Source organism: Trichoderma ghanense (assembly GCF_004382785.1).
Source record: "Trichoderma ghanense strain CCMA-1212 chromosome Unknown scaffold_14, whole genome shotgun sequence".
Lineage (NCBI taxonomy): Eukaryota > Fungi > Ascomycota > Sordariomycetes > Hypocreales > Hypocreaceae > Trichoderma > Trichoderma ghanense.
This window is the reverse complement of record NW_027395677.1, coordinates 98,154-121,956: the sequence shown is the minus strand read 5'-3', so window position 1 is coordinate 121,956 and position 23,803 is coordinate 98,154. Positions and strand designations below refer to the sequence as shown.

The window sequence follows — 23,803 nt, the reverse complement described above, 5'->3', positions numbered from 1 at the left end:
GCCGGCACCATGTAGCATTTTCTCAAGCTATACGCTGCCGCAGACGCTTCCTCAACAGGAAGACTATATACGAAGCCGTTCCAAGTGGGAGATGCACGAATTGCCTCAGTCTCTTGATAAACAGCAATGCACCGCCTTGGATTTAGGGTCCTAGAGTACATTCTTGCTGGATGGATCATCGGCAGCCTCCACAGTCGCACCACAATGCAGATGACAGCTGGACTACTCGAATTGGGAGCTGTACTCCCTCCATCAGGCCTGCATAAGGAACCACCAAGGTGCGTCATTGAAGCCAAGCACATGGCGTGACGATGTCTTGCAGGTAATATAGCCGAGACGTAGCATGGCAGCCCAGTTGACCGACTTCGTACCACGACGCAAGTTCGGTAAATGATGTAGATGTCACTGCAGGTAAGGTGAGGAAGATGTCGCTGTAAGGAGCTGTACTCCAGTCATTCATGTTTGCCTGAGAAGGGGATGCATTCTACTTCACATCCCATTTCTTTGTATGGGGGATATAGATGTCACAGCATCGACGAGACGGTTCCCTACCTGGTGTCACCAAATAAATCACCAGCGTAATGAACCGAAAAGGGGCAAAGAAAGATCAGGTAGATAATGGGATATCATTCTATGGAATGCAACAAGTACAGTCCTTGGTATCATTGAAACGGGCAGCATCCACTAAAATGAGTTGAAACGAAATGAAGCACGCTTTCTTGAACCAAGGAAAGCAAGAAAAGAAAGTCAGGGGTATCTATCACTCAGGCTGACAAAGCGCTGCAATTAGGTGCATGTAAGGTCGACATATCCAACATGTCAGGCATTAGTCGTCCCCTCAAAGACCGCCATGGAAAATCGAGAAATCGCCCATGAAAGCTCGCAAAAGGGCTTACTTCTTCACCGGAATGTAGTGATGGTTGCCAATGGCCTTGTCCCACATTGTCTCGAGAATGCCACGCACCGGCCTCCTCTTGCCAGCGCCCGTCTCCATGTCGGCCTTGAGCTTGTCGTAGACAGAGGGCAGCGTGTCCGCCTTGTACTTCTTGCGCATCGCGTCGTAGACCTCCTTGTTGTAGATGAGCCAGAACTCGTCCTCGGTGTAGTACGTTCGGGCATACAGGAGCTTGGCGCCCATGAGCTCGGCGCTTCGCAGCTCCAGCTTGCGGTTGAGCTCGTAAAAGGCCTTGGGGTCGCGGGGTCCGCGGCCGTAGACGCCGACGGCAAAGATGCGCTGGTCCGAGACTTCGTGGACGCGCGGGTTGAAGCGAGACGTCAGGCCAATCTCCCTCGGGGGTTTGCAAGGAGCCAGGAAGATCTGCAGCTCCGGCAGGGTGTCGTTGACGAAGCTGATAAACTCCTTGACGGTGCTGGCCGGGATGCCAAAGTCTTGCACGACGTACTCGTTGGCGAGACCCGTCTTGTGCAGCGCATGGTAGCACGTGCGGCTGTCGAGGAAAGGGTCGGCCAGACGGCGGGTGAAGGCGTTTTCGGGCACGTGGAAGTGCTTAAAGGCCAGCTTGCCGCCCCAGAAGGCGCCGTGGTCGTAGCGGAAGAGGTAGTCGGGCGTGTACAGGTAGAGGTCCGTGGGCTTGTCGCGCGTCGGCTGCTCCTTGATGGCAGCCTCAATGGTGTCGGCGAACCAGTGGACCTCCATCTTCTTGAGAGGAGCCTTGCCGTTGGGCAGGGTAGAGATGAAGCGGCCAAACATGACCACAATGACGCCCCTGCGGAAGTAGACGCCATCGATGAAGTGGATGGACTCGTCCTTGGTGGCCTCCTCGAACATGTCGTGCGCTTTGCCGACGTCGTCCACCAGCTGAATGTCCAGCCTGACAAAGGGCGTGGCCGGGATCAGCTCGATCGTGAGCAGGGTGACGATGCCAAAGGTTCCCAAGCTGCCGGCAGCGTGCTCCAGCAGATCCGCGTTGCGCTCACGATTGGCCGTTTCCAGCGTGCCGTCCCCCAGCACAATCTCAATCTCGGACACGGTGTTGTTGAAGAGGCCGTAGCGGTACATGCTGCTCTCGCCGGAGAAGCCAGAGTAGCCGCCGCCGACGGTGATGCCCTTGAACTCCATGACAATCTTGGGCACGACGCCGTGCTTGAGGGTGTGGGCAGCCAGGGCGTCCATGGGCACCTTGGGCTCGGCCTGCACGGTCATCGTCTCGAGGTTGACGGGGAAGAGGCGGTCCATGCTGCTCGTGTCGACGATGGCATCTGCCTTGAAGGACAGCGGACGCGTCGAGCTCGTGGAGCCATGGTAGACACGGAATGGCTTCTTGTTGTCGTAAAAGTGCTTGACCTGCTGCTGGATCTTGGCCACGGCAGCCTGGTGCTCCTCGAGAAGCTGTACGGGATTCATTTTGGTCGACCTGGGGTATCAAGCTGATATTGATAATGAAGAAGATGGCGATAAGGACAGATGGATGCGCGTAACAGAAGCAGTGAAACCACAAAAGAGACAGCAGGACAAGAGGCAATGCCCAGGAGACGGCCAGCTCAGCCCGAGTTGAGGAACTGCTGCAGGTGGGAAGTGAACAAGGAAAACAAAGCAAAATCAGGAATTGGGAGGCGATGCCGGGACAATGTGACGTGACGCAGCAGCGTGCATCGGCGCAGGGATGGCGCTCAGCTCCAGCCATTTGTTCCGACAAATTAGGGTGGCTGGGCTGCTGACGTGCCTTGCTACCCCCCCTGGAGCTTCACTGCAGCTCGACCTGGAGCCAGTCGGCAGTTCGATTTCTCCGCCTGGGCCGTAATGGTTGATGGCTGATGACTGGCGAGAAGATGCGAGCACTGGCCCATTGTCTGGCGCCATGCGTACATGTAGAGAACGTGAAGTGACGCAGGGCAAGACTAACGTCGAAAAGATCAATGTCTCCTCTTGTTCATCTCCATACGAATGGAGCTTGGATTTGTTTGGTCCTCCACCCTCGGGTTGGCCCGAACAAGACGCCAATCCGCCTCATGGGAGAGCGGCTCCCTCGTGGCAGCTCCCGCCAATCGGTTCATTTGCCATGTCCAACTGCCCGTGCAAGATCTAAACACACGCCCCAAGCTCGCGATCTTGAAAGTAGGGACCATCGAGAAACAAGATCCGCATGTCCTGAGAATGGATCCTTTGGTGCCATGGCGGCCAGGGTTGTGCCTCGGAGATGCAGACTCCAAGTTGCCCTAGAGGATGGGGCTGCCGTGTAAGTCGAGGCCGCAGAGGGGAGATGGCCTGTGAAGAGACGGGTCAACCGGCGTACAAACTGACGTCAATGCAAAGAGAAGGTCGACTACTACCTCAAAAGAGGAAAGGCAATGGAGTGCTTGCAGCGCAGTCCCTGCATATGAAGCCGAGACGAAAACAAGGCACACAATGAATGATCTGCAACAGCTGACTGGATCAAGTTGAAGCTGGAGATGCACCTTGGCCCGCTATCGATAACGGTGGGCCTTGGCGCGATACCGTGAGCGTCGAGGCTCAAAAGCTCCAGCCCGCGCGCTTCAACTCGCCGCCTTCAGCTTTGCGCCTCCATGTTGCCAACACCACAGCGCATTCGCGAACCGATTTCCATGACGCGCAGCTAGGCATGTCATCCATTTACAACCTCGAGCCGCAGCCCACGGGCTCGGTGATCCTGCACACGACGCTGGGCGAACTCCACGTCGAGCTCTTTGCCAAGCAGACACCGCTGACGTGCCGCAACTTTCTGCAGCACTGCCTCGACGGCTACTACGATGGCACCATCTTCCACCGACTCGTCCCCAACTTTATCGTGCAGGGCGGCGATCCCACAGGGACGGGGAATGGCGGCGAGTCCATATACGACGGAGGTGCCTTCTCTGGCGATCTGGATCCGTGGCCCATGGACCAGAGGCACGGGCAGAACGCAGGGCCCAATGGCATCAACTTCAAAGACGAGTTCCATTCGCGACTCAGGATCAACCGGCGCGGCATCTTGGCCATGGCCAACGAGGGACGGCCCGATTCCAACGGCAGCCAGTTCTTCTTTACGCTGGACAAGGCGGAGGAGCTCAATGGCAAGAACACAATGTTTGGCCGGGTCGCCGGCGACACAATCTACAACCTGGCCAAGATTGGCGAGTCGGAAGTCGACGAAGCGACCGAGCGACCGCTATACCCGATCAAGATCGAACGAGTGGAAATCTTGGTCAACCCGTTTGAGGACATGAAGAAGCGGACGAGGGTGGCGCAGGTTCAGGCGGAACCAAAGGTGGAAAAGGAAAAGAAGAAGAATAAGAAGAGGAAAGGTGGGAAGCAGCTGCTAAGCTTTGGCGACGAAGAGGGCGACGAGGAAGTGCCTGTGTTTAAGAAGCCCAAGTTTGACACGAGGCTCGTCATGGACGAGGAGGAAGAAGCCCCTGCGCCTCGAGAAAAGACTTTGAAGACGAAGGCGCCTAAACCCAAGCACGCAGAGAAGGCGAGCGAAAGTCGAATAAGTAATGACAAGGGGAAGGAACCAGTTTCTGACACGGTGGATGGCGCAGAAGAAAGGGAGGGGGCGCAAAAAGAGACAACGATACACAAGAAGCGCAAAGAGCCGTCGCCTGAGCCGTCGCCCGAGCCTGAACCGGTCAAGGAGAAGAGCGCGTTGGAAAAAGCCAACGAAGAACTGGCAGCCCTTAAGGCCTCCATGAGGAGAACAATTCATTCCGAGGAACCGGTCAAAGAAAAGAAGAAGACGGCGTTAGAGGCCATGATACCCGAAACGTCTATGCGGGGAAGGAAAAGGCGGCCGGGCGGAAACAACACTACGGCGAGTGAAGAGCAGGCATCTCTTCGCATGCTAAAGGCGTTTCAGGCGAAGCTGGAAAAGGCTCCACCGTCGAAGGAGGTGATGATTGAGGCCCCCACGAACAACGAACCAGGCGAAGCAGAGAAGCCGACTCAGCAAGACGAAGCAGAGCTGTGCGACCTGCACTTCATTGCAAACTGCCAAAGCTGCACCTCTTGGGACAAGCAAGAGAAGGAAGAGAGCGATGACGAAGGCTGGATGTCACATGCGCTGTCGTTCGCAGCCGATAAGCTGGGCAAGGATCTGAGCAACAGGAGGAAAGCCGAAGAGGAGCTAGTCGTCATCGATCCGCGGGAGAAGTCGCGGACGCTCAAGGAGGAGAAACGGGTGGAGCGAGAGGCTCGGGCTGGAGGGTCGGGACGGGCATGGGATCAGGCACGGAACGCCCAGATGGCCCGGGCTGCTTCTTTGGCCGGCAGAGGGGCGAAATGAAGGCTGAGCTCTGTCGAGAAACTCAATCACGACTTTTTTTTGCGTCGACGATGGATTTATGGTGTGGCGTACGGAGCATCGCGTGCTGGGCCGTAGTCGGTCCTTTCCCCTGGTTTATATGATGAGTAAGGAAGGTATAGAAGAATCATACATATCACTTTGCATTTGGATGAGCAAATCAATTTTGTTTTTGGTGTCATGGGAGGCAAAGTCAAGTCTGTCAGCTTGACACGAAGCATCCATCTCCTCTTTGCCTTTTTTCAACTACCTGGTTAGATACCTTGCGTCAATTGTCGACACCTTATGCTCGACTCATGAGAATTGGCTTCGCTTCGCCAAAGCACGTGGAGACAACCTATCTAAGCTGCTCTACCGACGCCATGGCTCTCAACAACGTCTTCGTGGCGCAGTTGGCTAGCGCGTCAGTCTCATATTGACATATGATCCAAACGATAGTTTGGGCCATCTGAAGGTCGTGAGTTCGAGCCTCACCGAGGACATTGTCTTTTTTGCCAGCCCATCGAGGGGAGTGGCGTATCCTTTTGCAACATCCGGAGACAGTTCTGAACAAAGCAGGGTAGCCGAGGCTTTGTGAAGATGTGAAGCACATTGTTGATAGACTAACTCCCGTACACAGGCTTGACAGGTTCATGGTTAGAGCGGCAACAGCCGAGACAACAAAGCCATCCATTTTCCAAAATCTCGATCCACGGCCAAGAGCTGTCATAAATTTCTCGGTGGGACGCTCTGGAAGCCATCGCGGCTCCTCACTGGACACGCCTGGCAAGGGTTCTGGTCGGTGGGTGTGGGCTCCTGCTGCATGCAATGTCATGTAGGTTTGCTTTTTTGACTCTGTCACCCTCCTTTTGCTGACTGTCGCCATCTCCGGGGGGGCTCAAAGGGGCCGCAGTGACAGTTGAGTCGTTGAGTAATGGGTGAGTAAAAGTCAGTTGAGCATCTCCGAGTAGGGTAGCTTGCGCAGTGCTTGCGAGGCTGTTGATGCAATCCCCAAAGATTAACTTTGCATTAGTTCTAGCCCTCGAGTTGTAATCGGGCGATTTGACAATTCAGATGCTCGTGCGGAGGTTGCGAATCAGGAGAAGAGGAGTAGATCCCGAAACGGTTCATGACGTGAAGGGCGTCGTGGCCTGTCGCTGTTTGGTGTTCTTCAAACCCTTCTTTGTTCCTCTGCAGTTGCTTCTTCGTTTAGTCCAAAGTATACCAGCAGCAGCTCTGTCACTCGTGCGTTGGCGTTGGCGGGCAGACGGGGCCGGCTTATCGTCACGTGCCTCACGCCTAGGATGACTGCACAACGTTATCACGCGGCGCGCTGATTGGCCGGCTTCGGGGGGCCCGATAGAAGATGGATGACATTTGATGCAAATACAGCAGCCCACCCGACGGGCTATGACTGACTACTTTCGACACGATAGTAATAAAGCATTTTCGCAAATCGTCATCGTTCCGTCAACGACTTTTGCAAACCACGCCCGCTCGAGCAGAGATCAGGCCATTCCTGCAGAACTCTTTGAGCTCGCTCGCCTAAGCTCGTCGTCGCCGCGCCCGGATTGACGAATCACCAGCAACGACCGGAAAAAAAAGTCTCCACCACCCGCTGTCGATACGCAGACGCAGCAGTCGGCTGAAACCTAACCAGGCCAGGTCGCGCCGCAGTTTTTCATCCCAGAGCTCGGGTTTGCCGCCTAGCCCGCCTCGCTGCCAAACCTAGCCACATCTCGGACGGATTGCTCCTGTCGCGGCGCGACTCCATTACACCTTTTCGCGCGCGATCCGTCGCCAATCCCAGCTGCTTGGCGGGTTTTGGCTTTGGAAGTCCCAGCGTGCCCGGGCGATCCACCTGTTCGTGCTCGCTGCTGCTGCTGCTCACTCTCGTTGAACGCTTGGAGGAAGCACGGAGTCTTTCCGTCCTCGATCTCGATCCAAAGGCCCACCAGCTGCTCGCCGACACCTCAACGTCCCAGGCGCCAACGCCCTCCTGCTGCCCGTCAAACCCTTGTCTGTTATCTGCTTTGCCTGCTGTCTCTGGACCGCAGGGTATCGGTCGACAATCTCGAGACGCGGGCTGCCCATCCTGCCTTAGGCCGCGGCGCTGCGCTAAGGCATCACTCGACCCCCCCCATATCGCGGCCGGAGCTGCTTCCGCTCTCGACGACGGGGCGTCACCTCTATTCGCGCGGTTCGCAGTACACCACACCTCCAAACGATACAGAGTCACCCTCGCGGGTCGTATATAACCTCCCTCCATGTCCGCCCCAAACCCCCGGAAGCGAGCTGCCCCCGGGACGTCACCCATCGTGCCCATCCAACGCAACATGCAGCAACCATACGAAGCCGATCCTGTCGCCGTTGCGAATCCTGCGATGCCGTGGGGTGGCATTGGCGGTGTTCCCGATGCCACCGACTACTTTGGCACTGCCGCCGCCGCTGTCCACGGCGAGAATCCCTACGGGCTTGCGCAGGCGCAGCCGGCGTTTCCCACGGCCGTCAGCACGCCGTCGACCTCCCTCGCCCGCCGACAGATGAACCGCGCCCTGGTCCCCACGAATCTGAGAGCAGCGTACGATGCCTCCTCGGACCGGTGGTCCGGCTTTGGGGACGACGGTCTCCTCGTCCCGCAGAACGCGACGGACGGCGCGGGGCAAGACAACATTGAGTTGTTGGAGGAAATGGCCCAAAAGGCAAAGAGGGAAGCGCAGGCGAAGAGAAAACAGATACCGCCCTTTGTGCAGAAGCTGAGCAGGCAAGTTGTCGTCGACCCCCTTGTTCTAGTGGTGCCATACTAACAAGTCACATCAGCTTCCTGGAGGAGCGAAAGAATGAAGACTTGATTCGGTGGTCGGAAAAGGGCGACTCTTTCATAGTGCTGGACGAGGACGAATTCGCCAAAACGCTGATCCCGGAACTGTTCAAGCACAACAACTACGCGTCCTTTGTTCGGCAACTCAACATGTACGGCTTCCACAAGTGCGTGGGGCTCTCTGACAACTCGATGCGCGCGAGCGAGCGCAAGAACAAGAGCCCGAGCGAGTATTCGAACCCGTACTTTCGGCGAGGGCACCCGAACCTCCTGTGGCTGATCAACAAGCCCAAGAGCGGCGGCAAGTCCAAAAAGGGGAGCAAGGGCCAGGATGGCGATGGCGATAGCGAGGAGGACGGAGCCCACGAGGAGGTTGCAAGCCATCAGGGAGCGCCGGTGACCAGCGCGGCAGGCCGCCCGCTGCCCGCCGTCGCAGGAACGGAGCCGCAGCCTCTGCCCAAGAAGGAGATGGCCCTGATCAAGGAGGAGCTGCAGAAGGTGCGAGAGCAGCAGAAGCTGATCCTCGGCGCCATCAACCGCCTGCAGCGGAACAACAACGACTTGTACAACCAGGCCCTCATGTTCCAGAGCCAGCACGACCGACACCAGAACTCCATCAATGCGATTCTCAACTTCCTGGCCAACGTCTTCCGAAAAACGCTGGAGGACCAAGGGGCTTCGCAAAACGTCACCGACATCATCTCCAGCCTGATGGCGAACCAGAACCAGCAGCCGCAGCACCAGGGCAGCGTGGTCGACCTGGGCGACTTCTTCCACGCTCAAGGCGACGCCAGCAACCAGGTGGGCGCCGCCGCCAGAAAATCCCAAAAGCTGCTGCCGCCGATTCCCCAAGTCGCCCAGCACATGGGGCCCCCCAGCCGGACGCCCTCGACCAGCAGCTCAGTCTACCACCCCATCGGCGCTCACCCGGAGATGGGGCACGTCACGGAGCTTCTCGACACGTCTCCGTCGGATACGACCCTGAGGCAGGAACTCGAGGCCCACCCGCACGAGCGGATGATGAAGATTATCAACGACCACAATGCAAGCAACACGACAGGCCTCGATCTGCCGGAAGCAGCCGAGATTGTCAACAACGCCCCCAACACGCTGAGCAACGACCAACGGAGCACGCTGGTCAACCTCATAGCAGCACAGACGACGTCGCCGCCGGTGCCAGCCACCCCTGCTGTATCTGACCCCACATCCCATCTGCCCACCTCTACAGCTGCCTCCTCGGCCATTCTGTCTCCGGCACAAGAGACCACGGCGGCACCGCCGTCGCTGTCGCCCATCATGCGGTCCCCGACGGTGCCTGCGCCCTCTCTGCAGCACATTAGTTCCAACCAGAGCGAGCTTGAGCAGCTGAAGCGCCTGCAGAGCGAGCAGGACGCAAAGATCCACGAGCTGAGCGGCATCCTGGGGCCGCTGAGCCCGTCTGGTCACATCCCCGGCCTCGACGACGGAAACGAAGCCTACTTTGACCCTCCGGCCGTCGACCTCGACCAGTTCTTTGACAGCAGCGCTTTCCTGAACGACGCTCAATTTGGAGACGGGACCGATTTCAACTTTAACCTCGACACGGAGGCACTCGGCAACGGACTCCACGGGGGCGTCAACAGCGGAGTCAATGGAGGGCTCGCCAATGGCATCAACAACCACGCTCCCAGTCCTACGGGGACTGAGGAGATTCACCGAGACGGTTTCAAACTGAACGACAGCCCCGATCATGGGAATAAGAGACGACGATTAGGCTGAGGCTTGGCGTTTACGACAAGAGTCGAGAGCATAGAACAGAGGGGTGGCTACCGTGCCTCCAATCTTACCGCCTGCGACTTGGAGTGGCAGTCATTACCGGTATAGGTCTCTAGAAAACCAGGCGTAGAAAATCCAGCGCTCTGCTCAACCCTTCTTGAGCATCGATCATGGAGGTTGGTCCGCTGTCTTGCGTCTTGCCCTTGTTTGTTTCTTTTCGAGTTCTAAGCCGTTTACAGAGGCATCCCGAGAGAACAGCACTACCAAAAAGCGAGAAGCTTAACTGAACAATGCGAAATGCCAAACAAAGAAAATATATATACCCCCCCCTCCAACTACACAACGTCACACAACAGAAACTACCAGAGTACGCAGAATACTATATATCGCTACAAAGGCATTTTACTGCCCAAGCTTGTGGAACCAGCAAGGAGAGGGTGCAAAAGGGCGGACCGAGGGAAAGGAGTTTTTGGGATTCACTCGGAGGTTTTCTTTCCCCTTTTAGCTGTCACTGGCGATGGCTTTCACATTGTACGTAACGTACCATTTTCCCCCAAAATCTAGTCTGAAAACCCGTTAGATACTTGTCAGAATCTGAAGTTTTCGATCTGGAGGACGGTCTAAGAGGGGAAAAGTCTTTCCTATCTTTTGCCTTATTCGTCCCCGTGGGAGTTGTGGATGTGCGCACTTGAATGAACGGTTGCTCGAACTTGTGTGTGAAAGAGTGAATGTTTCGAAGGAATCGCAGACTGTACACTTGAACGCTGTTGATAACAGTGCCATACGGTGCCAGTGTTGAAGCTATTCAGTGAACCTTGATGTTCATCATGCCCATTCCCTTCTTCCAAAGCCGTTGCCCCTTTCGCCATCAATACACATTCTCCATCATCACACCCCCTCCCCTGGCGGCTCTATTAAACACTACAACCTCCGCCCTCTCCCTCCGCCTTCTCCCTCCGCTCTCCCCAAGCACAACAAGCATCTCCCTGCACTCTATGCAAAGCACCTCAAGATGCCCCTCGGAAACTTTGCCACCATCCTCCCCTTCCTATCGCCTTCTTCCCCGCCCATTTTAAACCTCTCTCGCGCGCCTGTTTCTCCCTCTCCCCACGCCCCCGTTCCTCCTCTTTCGAGGCAGAAGGAGAAGAAGGAGGAGGAGGAGGAAAAGGAGAAGAGGCCTACGCTGAGGATATGTTTCCCGCTGAAAGTCCAGAGAGGAGCGAGCAGCTGGTGGGAATACGAGGAGTTTCGGATCCAGTTCCGTGATGGAGTCATGTGGCGGCAGGCGTTTGGGCTTGATGGCCACGATACGCGGGATTCGACGAGCTCGGTTTCTTCGTCTTCTTGCTATTCTGATTTTGAAGGGGGGAGTGGTAAGTTGAAGGTTTTGCCTGGTGCCAATGGGACGTTTTACAATGATGCCGATAGCGATGCCGACGATGAAGAAGAAGAAGAAGGAGAAGAAGATCGAGGAATGAAGAGCCGTTGGTCGTTTTCTTCTTCTTCGACGTCTTCAGTTGATACAAAGAAGACAGATGCTCGAGCGAGTTTTGTTTCGGGAGCGGTTTCTGCTGCGTCTTCGAATAGACTCATGCATCTCATACCCCGTCTCCTCTCTTTGACAAGAGCCGATGACAACAGCACAACAGAGAGATTGTCGTACACGGGACATGCTTCAGCGATAAAGGTAGGTTTCGAACAGAAGAAGCAGCAGCAGCTGAGACCTGCGCCACTTAAGCTGGAGCCCAAACGACATGTTCTAGTTGAGGGTGCGGATGACAAGGCGGCTAGTCGTCGTCCTCCTCCGACGCCCCTTTTCAGCACTTCCTCTTCTTCCGCCGCTATCCCTGCCCCTGCCTCTGAAGAAGCGCAGATCAAGCACCACCGCAACATTACCCTCCAGAAACTCGAAGGAAGCTACATCTATAAACCAAAAAAACGCTACCTCTCAACCTTCCGAAGCCTCTTCCGCACACCCAAATCCCCCTCCCCCAAAACAGCAACACTTCCCACTTTCCCCGACGTTGCACCCTTGCGAATACACTCACCTCCAGGGACTTTTCGCATATCTTCTCAGGAATGGGCTAAACTGAGGGACGGTATAGTTGGTGGTCTGTCAGCTGATGCCGAAGCCTTGTTTCCTTTTTTTACGGGCGATCAGAGGGCTGCGTTTATGCGTGTCGAGCAGAAGGAGGGTAAGTTCAAGGTGGAGCGTGGGGAGGGCGTTGCGGCGGGTGGTGTGAAGGAGGTGCTAGAGAGGATCGGGGGGAGGAATCGGGAGGATGTTTTGTTTGTGGAATTTGAGGATACGCCGAGGATGATGAGGTGGTGGTATACGACGAGGGAGCCGCTGGTGTTTGAATGGGGGGCGAGTATGATTTGATTGGGGGTTGGGGACTTGAGGTAAGTCGGATATAGATGGATGAGATTATGCGTAGAATTTGTTTCAATGTTTTTTTTTGTAGTATCTTAAGGTAGAATCTAACTACTATTGTCTTGCTTGTTTGTCTGTTTCCTGTCTTTGTTGTGACGCTGAGTGAGATGAGGTCCACGCTGCCTTCTTCGCAGGTGCGTCAGAGCCAGGGCCTACGGCGATGGTGTTGCAATCCACGGCACCCGTTTTGGCGTCGCTGTCCTCAACTCAACGCCTTCGCCCTCGAAGCCATGTGGTCGGGACCTCCCTTAGACTGCCGGGCTCTTGGGTATCCAGGGCGTCGCCTGGCTCGATGCTCCGGATAGGGGTGGAGCTTCATCGGCGTCAGTCATTGCATCATCCTGAACACTTGGGCGCAACTTGACGATTGGCAACTCTGAGCCCTGGCTGGGTTTGGTCGTCTAGGTCACGCAGAGCCATCGATGCTGACTGATGGCTGGACGGATCAGGACGTGCCTGGATGGGCAGGTCGAGGTGGTGCCTGCAGAGAACCTGAGAAAACAATTCTCCTGCAATATGAGCCTTCTTTCCTCCCGACGATGTTATCAAGATCCGGGGAGAGAAGCGATAACTGGGAGTAAACATTTCCCGTGTAGGAAGTTGATCGCATGCCCCTTGTGACGGTATTGTTGACCTCTTGTGCTGATAGACTTGGACATGGACGTGCTCTCTGGCGATTAACATTTCGTCCACCTGTGAGAGCTCGGGGGAGATGCGTAGGAAAGTCTCCAAACCCAGATTGTTTCTGGCACACTCCGCTTTCTAGCTTCTGGTTGAAACACCTTGTCTGACATTGTGACATTGTGCGCAGAGAACTCCATGCTGCTCCGGCCTAGCTCTGCCTGCTAGGCATTGATGAGGCCCTGACGATACCTTTGAAGACATTGCAATGCCTGGGAGATTGCCTTGTCCCGCCAAGTCGAAACCTCCTCTTCTCACGCGGCGAGAGTGGCCCTCTGGTGTTCGGAGCTGTTTGGCCCACGTTGCGGTAACTGTGAGGTTTCGCAAGAGAGCCTCTACGTCGATGTTCGCGTGGGCGTACGCAAGTTATAGCCCCGAGCTCCTAACTCCCGGGGGGAGAGAGTCTTCCCCAACTGAAATCGCCTTGGGTAGAGCGGATAATGTCCCTCCCGACAGCCGAACTATTTCCTGTCCAGTTCGGTATACGCTGTCTATGATTGCGTAGAGGCTTGATGCTCCTGCAACGACCAGGACGTGGTTCAAGTCGTCTGAACGATCTTCATGGCCGGGGCTGTGCTTTGATTCGCGCGTCTCGGAGCGCTTGCCGGGGTGCTCGATCGATGGGACATCTTGTCTTGTTAACGGCGCGGACTGCAGTACGAATGGATTTCCATCGGTCTTGTAAGCTAAGGGCGCGCCGGCGGCATGACATATTCCCCGTCATGTCCTGTCTCGAGGTCCATTTCCGCAAAGTCCTGGCTTGGACGCTCTTCTTATCGCGGCCCAATGTGTCACAGCAGTTAGCCCTGCCGAGGGTGCAGCGTCCCCTGGGCGTATCCCCGTCTTTGTGAGCCGATTTGTATGAGAGTTTCGGCGAGAAGTGTGTTAGGTATTTTAACTATATTGATTTGGTTCGAAGGATAAGCAATGCCGGCATGCGGCCTAGTCAAATAGAAGTACCACTCTAGTCCACGAATTCTCTTGTGTTGTGCCACGACGTTCATCTCCGCTGTCCCCGCGGCGGCCGTGGCCTTGGACTTTGCGTTCTGCGCGGCGTTGCGCCTCATGCTGCGAGCCGTCTTCGAGGCTCACGGTGACATCTGGTATGCCGTTGTCGTAGCCGAGAGCTCAGGTGCAGGGACTGAGTCGATCCATGAGAGACCATGAGAGACCATGCCCAGGAGCACTGCCACTCGCCTGCCACTCATATCGATACCAGTGCTCAATAATGTTCAAGAGCGGGAGAAGAGCTCTTGTGCAGGAAGGGAGCGGATCGGCAATGGACGTGATACACATCGATGTGGGGATTTTTCTTCAAGTTCGACACGGCAATAGCGATTTGGTCTGGATGGATAGCCTGCTGTCAACCCATAGATCGGGGAGCGTTGTCGTCATGTCTCTATATCTGCGACGGAGAAACGTTGAGAAGGTGCTTGGGGCCTGTTTTCGGCACTGCGAGGGGATCCTCGGTTCAAGGTGCCATCTCGCTGACGTCGAAAGTCGAGTCTGAGAATCAAAATAAACCAGGCTCTCGTCCCATTTTGAAATGTAGCCATTGAAGTTTCTTTGCTGTACAGACTCTGCTAAGCCATCCTCATATGGCAGGCAGAGCATAGCAAAGTCATGTCGTCCAGCCATTCTTCGTCGTTCGTGCAAGTTCCGCCCTATCCCTCTGTTGTATCGTCCGCCACGCGGTGCCAGCACTCTGCTGTTGCCGCAAAGATGAGCCAATGTCTGGCTGCTTGGCTGGGCAATGCATTGCGAGGGAGCAACGCAATAATGTTGCTGTTGTTGTACGTGCTTCCCCTTGTATGTTGTGAGACGCAGGCGCAATACTGGGCAGGGTATTTCGCGTTCGAAAGGGGTTCCGGGGGACTATTGCTTCTCAAACCACCTTTAGCGGGATCCCGATGCAGCGCGCAACATCTACCCCTTCAATCGCAACTTCCGGCCAAGAGAACATTGTTTCCGGCGATGAGTAAGATCGTCGGCATGTCTCCAGCAGCCGGCGTGTCCGAGGCGTCTATTGTAGTCGACGTTGGAAGTTGCTGCTCTGTGTGGCAAGGCTGCCAGATTGTCATTTCCGTTGCCCTCGAGCGTGTTGCATCTCAAAGCTGCCATGTCATGTTCCGGAAGGCATCAGTAATACGGGGTTTCCTTTCCTATTTTGAAGATAGGTGCTGTAGCATGTGGGATAGAGGAGACGCACAGTCGGGAAGCCATGGACTGTTGACCGACGATCGTGAGGATGTGCGCTCGTGTTGTCATGAAGCCGGGGCTATCCGATCGGACGAGGCCGCAGATGACTATTCTCGGCCTGGTGACTTGGAGAGTCATCGATCGTGCGAATGATATCTCGAAGCTCCCTCGCTGCCTCTTCGCTGGCGCTTTGCTTCGCCGCATCTCCACTTGCGCATGCGAGCCAATAGTTTTATGTTTTTCGCAAGAGACATCGTGTTCTGTGGTCGAGAGTGTCACGGCTGGCCTCGGCAAACCGGGAATGTACATCGTACGACGTAGGCAGCTGACACTGGGAGCTGTTGGTCTCGCAAATATTTTAACTTCGCGGAAAAGTCTGGTCTTCACCTCCCAGGTCATTGTTCGTCTTCCCCGTCGTCCCAGTGTTGTTTGCGCGGGACTACCCCCGAGCTCGAACGCTTATCAGTTGGTTTACATTCAATGGGTGGAATCCCCTCGTCTCTGTTGTTTGTTGAGGGTCGGACTGGTGATGGTTGTATAAAGATCACACTCAGAAGAGGGGCTTCAATGAAGTACATCGTCAACGCAGGGAAGGTCGATGGAGTAATAGCGTTGAGTCTATAGGCAGAGGTCAGAAAACTCCAAGCTGATGTCTGCCATCATTGCCTGCCTATCAAGACAGTCTTTGTAAAAGGGCCAGAAATAAAGATCGCACCTGATGTATGCATCCCGCTCACGGCGTCAGGACATTGAAGGGCGCTCTATGTCAGGAAAGCTGGCGTGACAGTCATTGACAGACTCGCGGAACGACGAGCTTGTGCCCCTATAGACGAGAGCACATTGCGTTGCAAACCATATCCATGGGATTTCATGAACAAGAAATGAGAAGAGGGAAAAAAAGTCCTTGAGAGAGGGAATGGCAGGTGTTTAAGTAGGGAAAGGCTTGCCAGCACGGAACTTGTTGGTGACTACCTGGCTTCCACGGCTTCATGCAGAAGGCAGCAAGACGACGTGGCCTGAGTCGGGGAACGGCATGATGGACGAGTGAATATGCTGCTGCAAGTAGCCACTGTCGCCTTTGTGGCAGGCCACGTCAGGGAGTTAGCGGATGGATAAGTAAACATCCGGCCAGCTCTTGACGAGGCAAAAGAGTAGAAGCCGACTTGAAGCCTCCTCTTCGACTTCAGAGGCAAGACATTAGTATGAAATCTTTAAAGGGGCACGAAATGTCATATTAAGTTTCCAAGTTAAGGATAAGGCACGTTGATTCAATAGCCTGGCGCATCACATAATATGATTTGTCTGGACGAGAGTCGTGATCACGTACTCGCGGGAAGCAGGCCGCCATCCACGGCCCACCTTTATGTCGAGAGAAAACTGTGACGCGGCAAGAAGAGATCAGGAAATGAGATGCAATTTCTTCAAGGCCAGTTGTGACCTGCAGTCGTTTTCATTGGGTTGACATTAGTCTCTAGATAGTCCCAGTATCTCCGCGTAGTCATCATACTTGTGCCAATCTCGGGCCATAGGGACGACCTACTCCGGTTTGATACGCATCTTCTCTCTTGAAGAGACAGAATTCAGTCTTCTCTAAGAGGCGCATTGCTGAACTTCCACGTTACATAGGTCTCATCAACGGAATGTGGCCACGCCATCACGTCGTTTGCGATGGATCAGACCTCGACGGGTTTGGGAAACGGAAGTAACCGTTCTCTCGCCGTCAAGCCTCGATGTCAAAGTTGCTGTTAGCCGGACTTTCCTGGCCGTTGCAGCAACCATCTGCTCTCAAGTCTATTGCTGTAGAGTTGTCTCGATTCTTCGGCAGTCATCAGTAACCGCGGCAAGGACGCGGCTCGTCCTCACAACCTCGGAGCTTCAACTTGAGCTGTAGCCGCACATGGCCATTAGGACTCTGATCAAGTCGCACAGGCGTACGATTGTCATGTATGCAAGAGACGCTGGTGTCGGGAGATGTACTTCTTGGGGACCTGGCGCGAACTCCTTGCTCGTGCAACATTGGTAGGCTTCGTATCATTCTTTGCGATATCCAGACCGCATGACCTATCCAGCAAGCGGATTCGCATGGATAGTCACCCTTTCTATGCGAAAAGGCTCCTTCGGACGACTCTTCTTGTCCACCTCGACGGCCTCCATCTTGGCGAGCGTCACCAGCCCCTCGTCGCCAATGACCTTGCCAAAGACGGTGTTGAGGCCGTCGAGATGGGGCGCCTTGTCAAAAGTAATAAAAAACTGCGAGCCATTGGTGCCGGGCCCTTTGTTGGCCATGGACACGATGCCCCTGCCGCTGTGCCTCAGGGCGGGTCGAATCTCGTCTTCGAAAGGGGCGCCCCATATGGACTGGCCGCCCTTGGGGTTCTCGGCAGTCGGGTTGGCGGGCGCGCCTGTCTGCACCATGAACTTGGGGATCAGGCGGTGGAAGGGCGACTGGTCGTAGTAGCCGGAGGCGCAGAGGGCGAGGAAGTTCTGTCGAGCTTGTCAGACGCTGTTTGATATCTGGGTTGGGCGAGGCAGACGTACCTCGGCTGTCTTGGGGACGCTCTCGCAAAAGACTTCAATCTTGATGTCGCCCAGGGTTGTGTGGAGCGTGACAGACATTGTGTGAGGTGTGCTTGTGAGTGTCAGGGTCTGTTTGTCTGCATGTGCGATATCTGAGCCTTTGTTTGTCAGGTTGAAACGCGATTCAAAAGTTGATTCGATCTCGGAAGCTTCAGACGTGCTGTTAGAGCTCAACTGGGGCTAAACCTCATTGGGCATTGGTGGGACCTGTCGGTTGTCGATGTCACTCCACCACGGAATTCGGTGGAAGGGTTACATTGTGCGAATGTGATGGGTACCCTCAGGTGGCCCGAATCTCGCCTGTTGCGGGCTTGTGAATGCAAGAGAAAGAAAGGGGAAGGATGGCGATGCCAGTGCAGAACCAGCGGTGACCGGGATGCGGCGTCTTTCTACTATGTCTCTGGGTGTTGTTGGATCGAACGAGGCTGAACTGCGGCTGTAGAATCTCTGGGTTGAGCCGCTGGAGCGGCACGGCTGGGGACCCTTGCCTGTGACTTTGGAAACAATGGAGTGTTGGATACGAGCATCTCTGGCCTCCCAGCCACGGATTCTTCAGCAGTTGAATAAGGCTAAGCTGAGCTTCCACTTGCGAGTCTCCTTAAGCGGTCGACGCCGCCTCTTTTCGTGATGATTGGACGCCTTTGCAAATAAACCAAGTCCGAGCGGGTTCTCATGCTCCCGCTATGGAGCTGCGTGGAAGTATGCCTTGCTACTTTCCAGGGGACGGGATGCAAGAACGGCGATGCAGTCGGATGGGGGCGAGCGAATGACAAGGCACGGGTGATGATGGGATTATTACAGGTCCATTTGCGGTGCTGCGAATAAGCCGGACATGTGCGAAGCGCGTGGAAGCGCCAGTAGATGCAGAATCTTGTGCGCATTTGGAAACTGAATGGCATACCTATGAAGCGGTGTATGGCCATCATCCTCTGTGTAATTGTAAACTCATTCTTCAGGAAAGATCATCTGGGTTGATCCAGCGCAGGCCTTTGGCATCACGACGATCCTCGTGCGCCGTCTGCCCTACGGCAGCACCAACTGCAGCCAATCGCGGGGTACTTGGTGCGACTCGGCCGCATCCATGGCCCAGATGGAGCCTCAACAATGGCGCCAGCAGCAGGGCTGTGGGCTAAGATATTCCTGGAACCGCATGTCTAAGATGGCTAGGTAGAAAGCGGTTCTGTCACCATCAGACGTCCAGCGGGAGACTGACCTGAGACGCCATACACGCGGAGTCGCAACTCGCAGTCCTGTTGGATTGATTCCTTTGGATTCTGCTCCTACTCCCGACTTTCTTTCGGTCTCTTGCCCCTCGAGCTGAATGAATCATCACAGTCGCACAGCGGCAGCAGCTCGTTTCCCCTCAGCGACGCGGAAAGGAGCCGCTTATCAATATAAATGCCAGCTCCAGCGCCGCCGCATGCGGACGGACTTGATGCTCCTGCTTGGGTCTCCTTCTCCATTCTCCTGTGATTCCGCCTCTGTTTCTCTTTAGCCTTTCAACCAGCCACAGCCATCAGCATCTGCTCCTCCTGCGAGCTGCTTTGATTGGGCATAGCTGGCTCCGTCAGCAAGCTCTCTGGAGAGGTGCAGGACTGGCCCAGCGTCATCTCGACCCGGTCCGGCGCCACACACGACCCCCGCTGAGCGCGAGTCTCACCTCAAGCTTCCAAGTTCCCTCTTCTGCCTCCTTCACCATCCGTGCCTATATCCCGGTTTGTTGCCGCTGCTAATCTGCCAACCTGCACCTGTCCCGAGAGACCTCAGCTGTAGGTGCTCGCCCCCATCCACACTACCTGCACCTCACCACCAGCACAGCACACCTCCCCAGGCCCTACGGCTCTGCTGCTACAGGGCTTCTCGCTTCCTCCAGCGCAAGAGCCGCCGCAACTGCTCCACTGAAGCTAATGCAACTCGACCTTCAGCTGTCGACCAGCGCCGCCCATTGCTCAGGCCGTCTTACCTAAACCACCACCTCACCTCCAGTCGAGGGCTGTCTCTCGTCGAGCCTCGCCATCGCCGCCCCTGTCGCGCACTTCCGTCCACCTGCAGCGCCGGCGCGCCGAGGCTGATGCTGACCTGACCCGACGCCCTCACCTCACCTCAGTTGCTGAGCCCTGCACTGAATGCACTGAATGCGACCCGGTCCAGACGATCCGATCCCGCTGGCTCGAGCCCTTGGAACCAGCCCAGAGCACGGAAAACCCACCCGGCCGCAGCCTGCCAGCTTCAAACCCCACCTTGGCATCGACCCGCCTGTTCCTGTTCCTGTTCCTGTTGCCGTTGCTGTTCTTGTCCTTGTCCTTGGACCTGTCCTTGCTCGATTCTGCGTCTGCGACTGTGACTGTGCCTGTGCCTGCGGCCCGGCTTGCGTGTGTGCTGAGCGCGGCGGAAACACTGCGAGTGCTGCAGAGCAGCCGTACCGAGCGTTGTCGTGAGCCTCCCGCTGTCTATGCCTGCTGGCCATCCGCTGTCGGCCCAGGTCTCGGGGGATCCAGACGCACAACTGCAGACAGACGCTCACGGCGACTCCGCGCGAACACCGACGGCGACCGCTGCCTGCCTCGACGACGACAGCCTGCTCCCCTGACGACCGAGCAGCGCGTCGACAGCGAACCGAGCCGAACAACCAACCCGAATCGAACCAACCTCCAGCTCTGCCGCTGACGCTGACGCGGATACGAACGACACCCGCAGCGCATTCGCCGCAGAGCGACGCCTGCAACGACAGCGACGCTACAGCGCTCGAGTGCAAGCGACGGCCGCGATAGCATGGCATTTTCCACGCCCGCCAGCGTCAGGGTCTCGGGCCCTCCAAATAGGAGCTTTCTCGTGGGCTATCCGGGCATCTCCGCGACGCTGGTACGTCGACTCTGCCCTGTAACACCGGGGGATAGAGAAGAAGCTGTGCTGACACCTGACTGTTTGCAGCCGCGGATCGAGGGCAAGGTCGAGATCCGGCCGGGCCTTGGCTACTCCATGCCCGTCCCCGTCTCCCTCGTCCGGATAAGCCTCCAGAAGCGCGAGACGATACACCCCGACGCCGACAGCCTCACCAAGCGACACCTGGGCGCCCCCCGCAAAGAGACGACCGACTTGGTGGGCAAAGAGGTGCTCCTGTACAGATGCCAGACGGGCAAGGATGCCGAGGAAATCATCGCCATGGACCTGCCGTTTGTCATCTTCATCCCGTTTGGCAGAGGCGGGGAGGAGATCAACCGAAGGATACCGCCGGCGTCTCTGCAGCTGCCTAGTAGGATCGCAGAGACGTACTACGAGCTGGTCGTGACGGTGCAGCAGGGCCCCAAGAACCAGTTCAAATACAATTTCCCGCTCCCCATTCTGCGATACGACACCCTGTCCACCTTTGGCATGTACAACAAGCCCGAAGCCAAGCTCGTCTCGAGCGACAACCTCGTCAACCTGGGCATCAACCTGCCGCGCTGGAGCTACGGCCCCAGTGACCCCATCACCGTCTACATCAAGGTGTCCCCGGCCCAGGGCGCCTGGTACAAGGCCAAGAAGGTTACCATCGACAAGATTACGCTCGGCATAGAGGAGGAGATCACGTTCAACCCCGAAGGCGACGAGCCGACCAAGCGGGTCAACAAGCTGGCAAAGCAAGTTCAAGTGGTCAAGACGAAGCTACCGGAGGCCGGATACGCGACCAACATTGGGCTGATCTTTCCCTCCAAGGATCTGAGGGACTCTGAAGGCATCACCAAGAGGGGCAAGCCAGCCTTTCCCCAGTACGAGGTTGCCTCGTTCACCACGACGTCCACTCTTTACAAGATTGAGTTTTATCTCAACATCAAGGTAGCTCTCTCAAGCATCTCTTCTCTCGAAACATCCGTCTCTTCCAGCATCCATCGAAAGATTGCCCACTAACGCCGTGCCTGCAGGTGCAAGTAAGCGGTGCGAGAGACCTCCAGATACGCCAGCCCATCGTCATCTGCCATCTGGATCAGCAAGGCTGCAAGGAGGAAATGGACGCCATCGAAATCGCCGCCAGAGAGGCCTCGCACGTCGACCCAAACAACCCCATGCTGCCCGCTAGCACAATTGTCACGGCCAACGATCGAGATGCGCTCCGTGCCTTGGGATTGTGCGTAGTCCGGCACACCGAAAAGAGGCCATACATTGAGTGAGGCCGGCTGGAGAGATTTGAATATGGAGAGTAGGACTTATGGTCGCAACGAGAATGCCGCCATGGAGCGGTTCTCGATGACAGCGTCGCGAGTCGCACCGCTCACGACGTCCTTCGCCGCAGGCACTGGCACGCCTTGGAGCGCTTCAAGCATGGGCATCCGTACCCACGGCGAGATCAAGCCGAGCTTGACACAGCGCAGCTCCAGACAGCACCAACTGGCCAGAGAATCTTGAAAATTTTCTCTTGGCTAACGACAACGGTACCATCATATACCCATTTGAACATACGGCGTTTTTGTTTTTCCAAGTCCACCGAGGCTAGCATCTATTTGACACGAGGCATCATGCATGGCGTTTCAAGGCGATCTCGACAGCTCGAGGTCCAAGAGGAGGGGGCATCTGGGAGACGCTTCAACTCGGCTTGGGCTCGGGCATTGCACAAAGACTTGGCTCGGTCTGTGCCGGGAATCAGTGGTGGGCTGGGCCTTGGGCGGCTTCTTTGCAGAGCCTCGAAGCTCGTTCTTTGCGTTTATGTATCCAACGATGACGAGGCTGATGAGATTTTGGAATTTAATACATGTATTGTAGTAAATACTCGACGAGGGACGTGGCTTTGGTGCCTGTACGTTTTGTAATACCGTTGGGTGGTTAGAGAGACCTTGGAACCCGGTAATAGCTGGTTGCTCAAGGTATGCGTGTCCGCAAACGGTCACTATGAGAGGGGGCGGGAGCCACGATTTCTAAAGACCGAGCAAGGTTTGAACGTACCGCCATTATAAGCCTCGGGATGTGATCCCTGACGGAGTGCGATGGAAGGGGAATTGGTGAATGCTTGACAAAGCACGTCGCCGCAAATGACGGCGGGCTTCCTGCTGCACGGGATGTCGAACAAGAAGGACAGCATTCCTCTGTTTGGGGCAGAAAGCCGCAACATGATACGCGAGTTCTACGAGCTCGATATAGAGGCAAAGTCGGCTAGCTATACTGCCATCACCCACTAACTAAGGTGCGTTAGCTCTCCTCGAATGTTTGAGTGAGCCATCTGGGCATATTACTGACATAGATCTTTGTAGCAGCTGCCTTCACGCCCCCTTGGCTGAGCCAGGGGTCAGTGTACCTTCGAAACCGTCATTGCCACAGTTGTCATCAGGAGCTTTTGCCTTCTTCCCCCTGATAGAAACGACACCGTACATCGATTGCTTTGGTCGCTGAACGCAAACATTCTTGAGCTGATGTTGCAGGTCGAGCACACTGAAGAACCCCAAGCACGCGACTACATGGACTCCATCTGTACTCGGGTTGCTGGGCCTCAGCCTCCGTGTTCGTGCCCTTGTACGAGCTGAAAGGGCCGCCCGGAAAGAGGGTGACTTCGTCAAAGGCGAGCGCGGTTGAACGAATAGAGCCACTGTCGATGAACTCGAGCGTTGACGATGAGCGTTGGGAGAGAGCAGAAGAGCAAGAGCAAAAGACGCGTTGGCGAGAGTGATGGAAGTGACGGACGGCAGATTGAGGCACTCGGCGACGTTAGCGGGAGTACGCGTTGAAAATTATGGGTGAGGGCATGATTGTGGTACGCCAGTGTTTGAGATTGCAAGAATGCGTGTTGAGTATCAGGACCGCCAGCATCAACGAGGTCGCGTCGACAAGGATTGTGTTGACGAGACTCAGATCGATTATAGTTGGGTTCTAAATTCAAGAGCAAAAAAGGCTAGGACAGCTGCATGCTTGTAATCTGCTGAACGTAGAAAACGAAAGAGGGCGAATTCGTGATGATGAATGATCCAAGTTGTAGTCTCTATAGGTAAACGCGTCATTATGTAGACATTAATAGCACATTCCTACCCTGCAGCAAGCTTGCTTCTGATCTCAATGTCATCATCTCCCGAAGGTCTCTCCTAAGCTCTTGCCAATCAGTTCAATACGGTTTCCCTTGATACCCATCATAAGTCT

At 55.7% G+C, this 23,803-nt stretch overlaps 9 protein-coding genes across 9 annotated transcripts; 6 read left to right on the top strand and 3 right to left on the bottom strand.

Moving 5' to 3' along the window:
* Window positions 1-892: 892 nt before the first annotated feature.
* Window positions 893-2,365, bottom strand: CCMA1212_008927 (uncharacterized protein; the record flags this gene model as incomplete). Its single annotated transcript, XM_073706029.1, has 1 exon — window positions 893-2,365. The coding sequence occupies one exon, from the start codon at window positions 2,363-2,365 to the stop codon at window positions 893-895; it is 1,473 nt and encodes a 490-aa protein (XP_073555421.1).
* Window positions 2,366-2,970: 605 nt separating this feature from the next.
* Window positions 2,971-3,201, top strand: CCMA1212_008926 (uncharacterized protein; the record flags this gene model as incomplete). Its single annotated transcript, XM_073706028.1, has 1 exon — window positions 2,971-3,201. One exon carries the CDS (start codon window positions 2,971-2,973, stop codon window positions 3,199-3,201), a length of 231 nt encoding a protein of 76 aa, XP_073555422.1.
* Window positions 3,202-3,581: 380 nt separating this feature from the next.
* Window positions 3,582-5,240, top strand: CCMA1212_008925 (Peptidyl-prolyl isomerase CWC27; the record flags this gene model as incomplete). Its single annotated transcript, XM_073706027.1, has 1 exon — window positions 3,582-5,240. One exon carries the CDS (start codon window positions 3,582-3,584, stop codon window positions 5,238-5,240), a length of 1,659 nt encoding a protein of 552 aa, XP_073555423.1.
* Window positions 5,241-7,504: 2,264 nt separating this feature from the next.
* Window positions 7,505-9,816, top strand: CCMA1212_008923 (Heat shock factor protein; the record flags this gene model as incomplete). The annotated part of the gene is made up of 2 exons (XM_073706026.1): window positions 7,505-7,917; window positions 8,058-9,816. The coding sequence occupies 2 exons, from the start codon at window positions 7,505-7,507 to the stop codon at window positions 9,814-9,816; spliced, it is 2,172 nt and encodes a 723-aa protein (XP_073555417.1).
* A 1,009-nt stretch (window positions 9,817-10,825) lies between these two features.
* CCMA1212_008922 (uncharacterized protein) lies at window positions 10,826-12,196 on the top strand (the record flags this gene model as incomplete). Its single annotated transcript, XM_073706025.1, has 1 exon — window positions 10,826-12,196. One exon carries the CDS (start codon window positions 10,826-10,828, stop codon window positions 12,194-12,196), a length of 1,371 nt encoding a protein of 456 aa, XP_073555418.1.
* A 1,532-nt stretch (window positions 12,197-13,728) lies between these two features.
* Window positions 13,729-13,995, bottom strand: CCMA1212_008921 (uncharacterized protein; the record flags this gene model as incomplete). Its single annotated transcript, XM_073706024.1, has 1 exon — window positions 13,729-13,995. One exon carries the CDS (start codon window positions 13,993-13,995, stop codon window positions 13,729-13,731), a length of 267 nt encoding a protein of 88 aa, XP_073555419.1.
* A 3,193-nt stretch (window positions 13,996-17,188) lies between these two features.
* On the bottom strand, window positions 17,189-17,895 carry CCMA1212_008920 (Peptidyl-prolyl cis-trans isomerase-like 3; the record flags this gene model as incomplete). The annotated part of the gene is made up of 3 exons (XM_073706023.1): window positions 17,189-17,611; window positions 17,666-17,756; window positions 17,891-17,895. The coding sequence occupies 3 exons, from the start codon at window positions 17,893-17,895 to the stop codon at window positions 17,189-17,191; spliced, it is 519 nt and encodes a 172-aa protein (XP_073555420.1).
* A 492-nt stretch (window positions 17,896-18,387) lies between these two features.
* CCMA1212_008919 (uncharacterized protein) lies at window positions 18,388-20,371 on the top strand (the record flags this gene model as incomplete). Its single annotated transcript, XM_073706022.1, has 3 exons — window positions 18,388-18,403; window positions 18,661-18,871; window positions 19,630-20,371. 3 exons carry the CDS (start codon window positions 18,388-18,390, stop codon window positions 20,369-20,371), a joined length of 969 nt encoding a protein of 322 aa, XP_073555337.1.
* A 105-nt stretch (window positions 20,372-20,476) lies between these two features.
* CCMA1212_008918 (Arrestin family protein 1) lies at window positions 20,477-21,852 on the top strand (the record flags this gene model as incomplete). Its single annotated transcript, XM_073706021.1, has 3 exons — window positions 20,477-20,566; window positions 20,636-21,520; window positions 21,607-21,852. 3 exons carry the CDS (start codon window positions 20,477-20,479, stop codon window positions 21,850-21,852), a joined length of 1,221 nt encoding a protein of 406 aa, XP_073555336.1.
* Window positions 21,853-23,803: the final 1,951 nt, after the last annotated feature.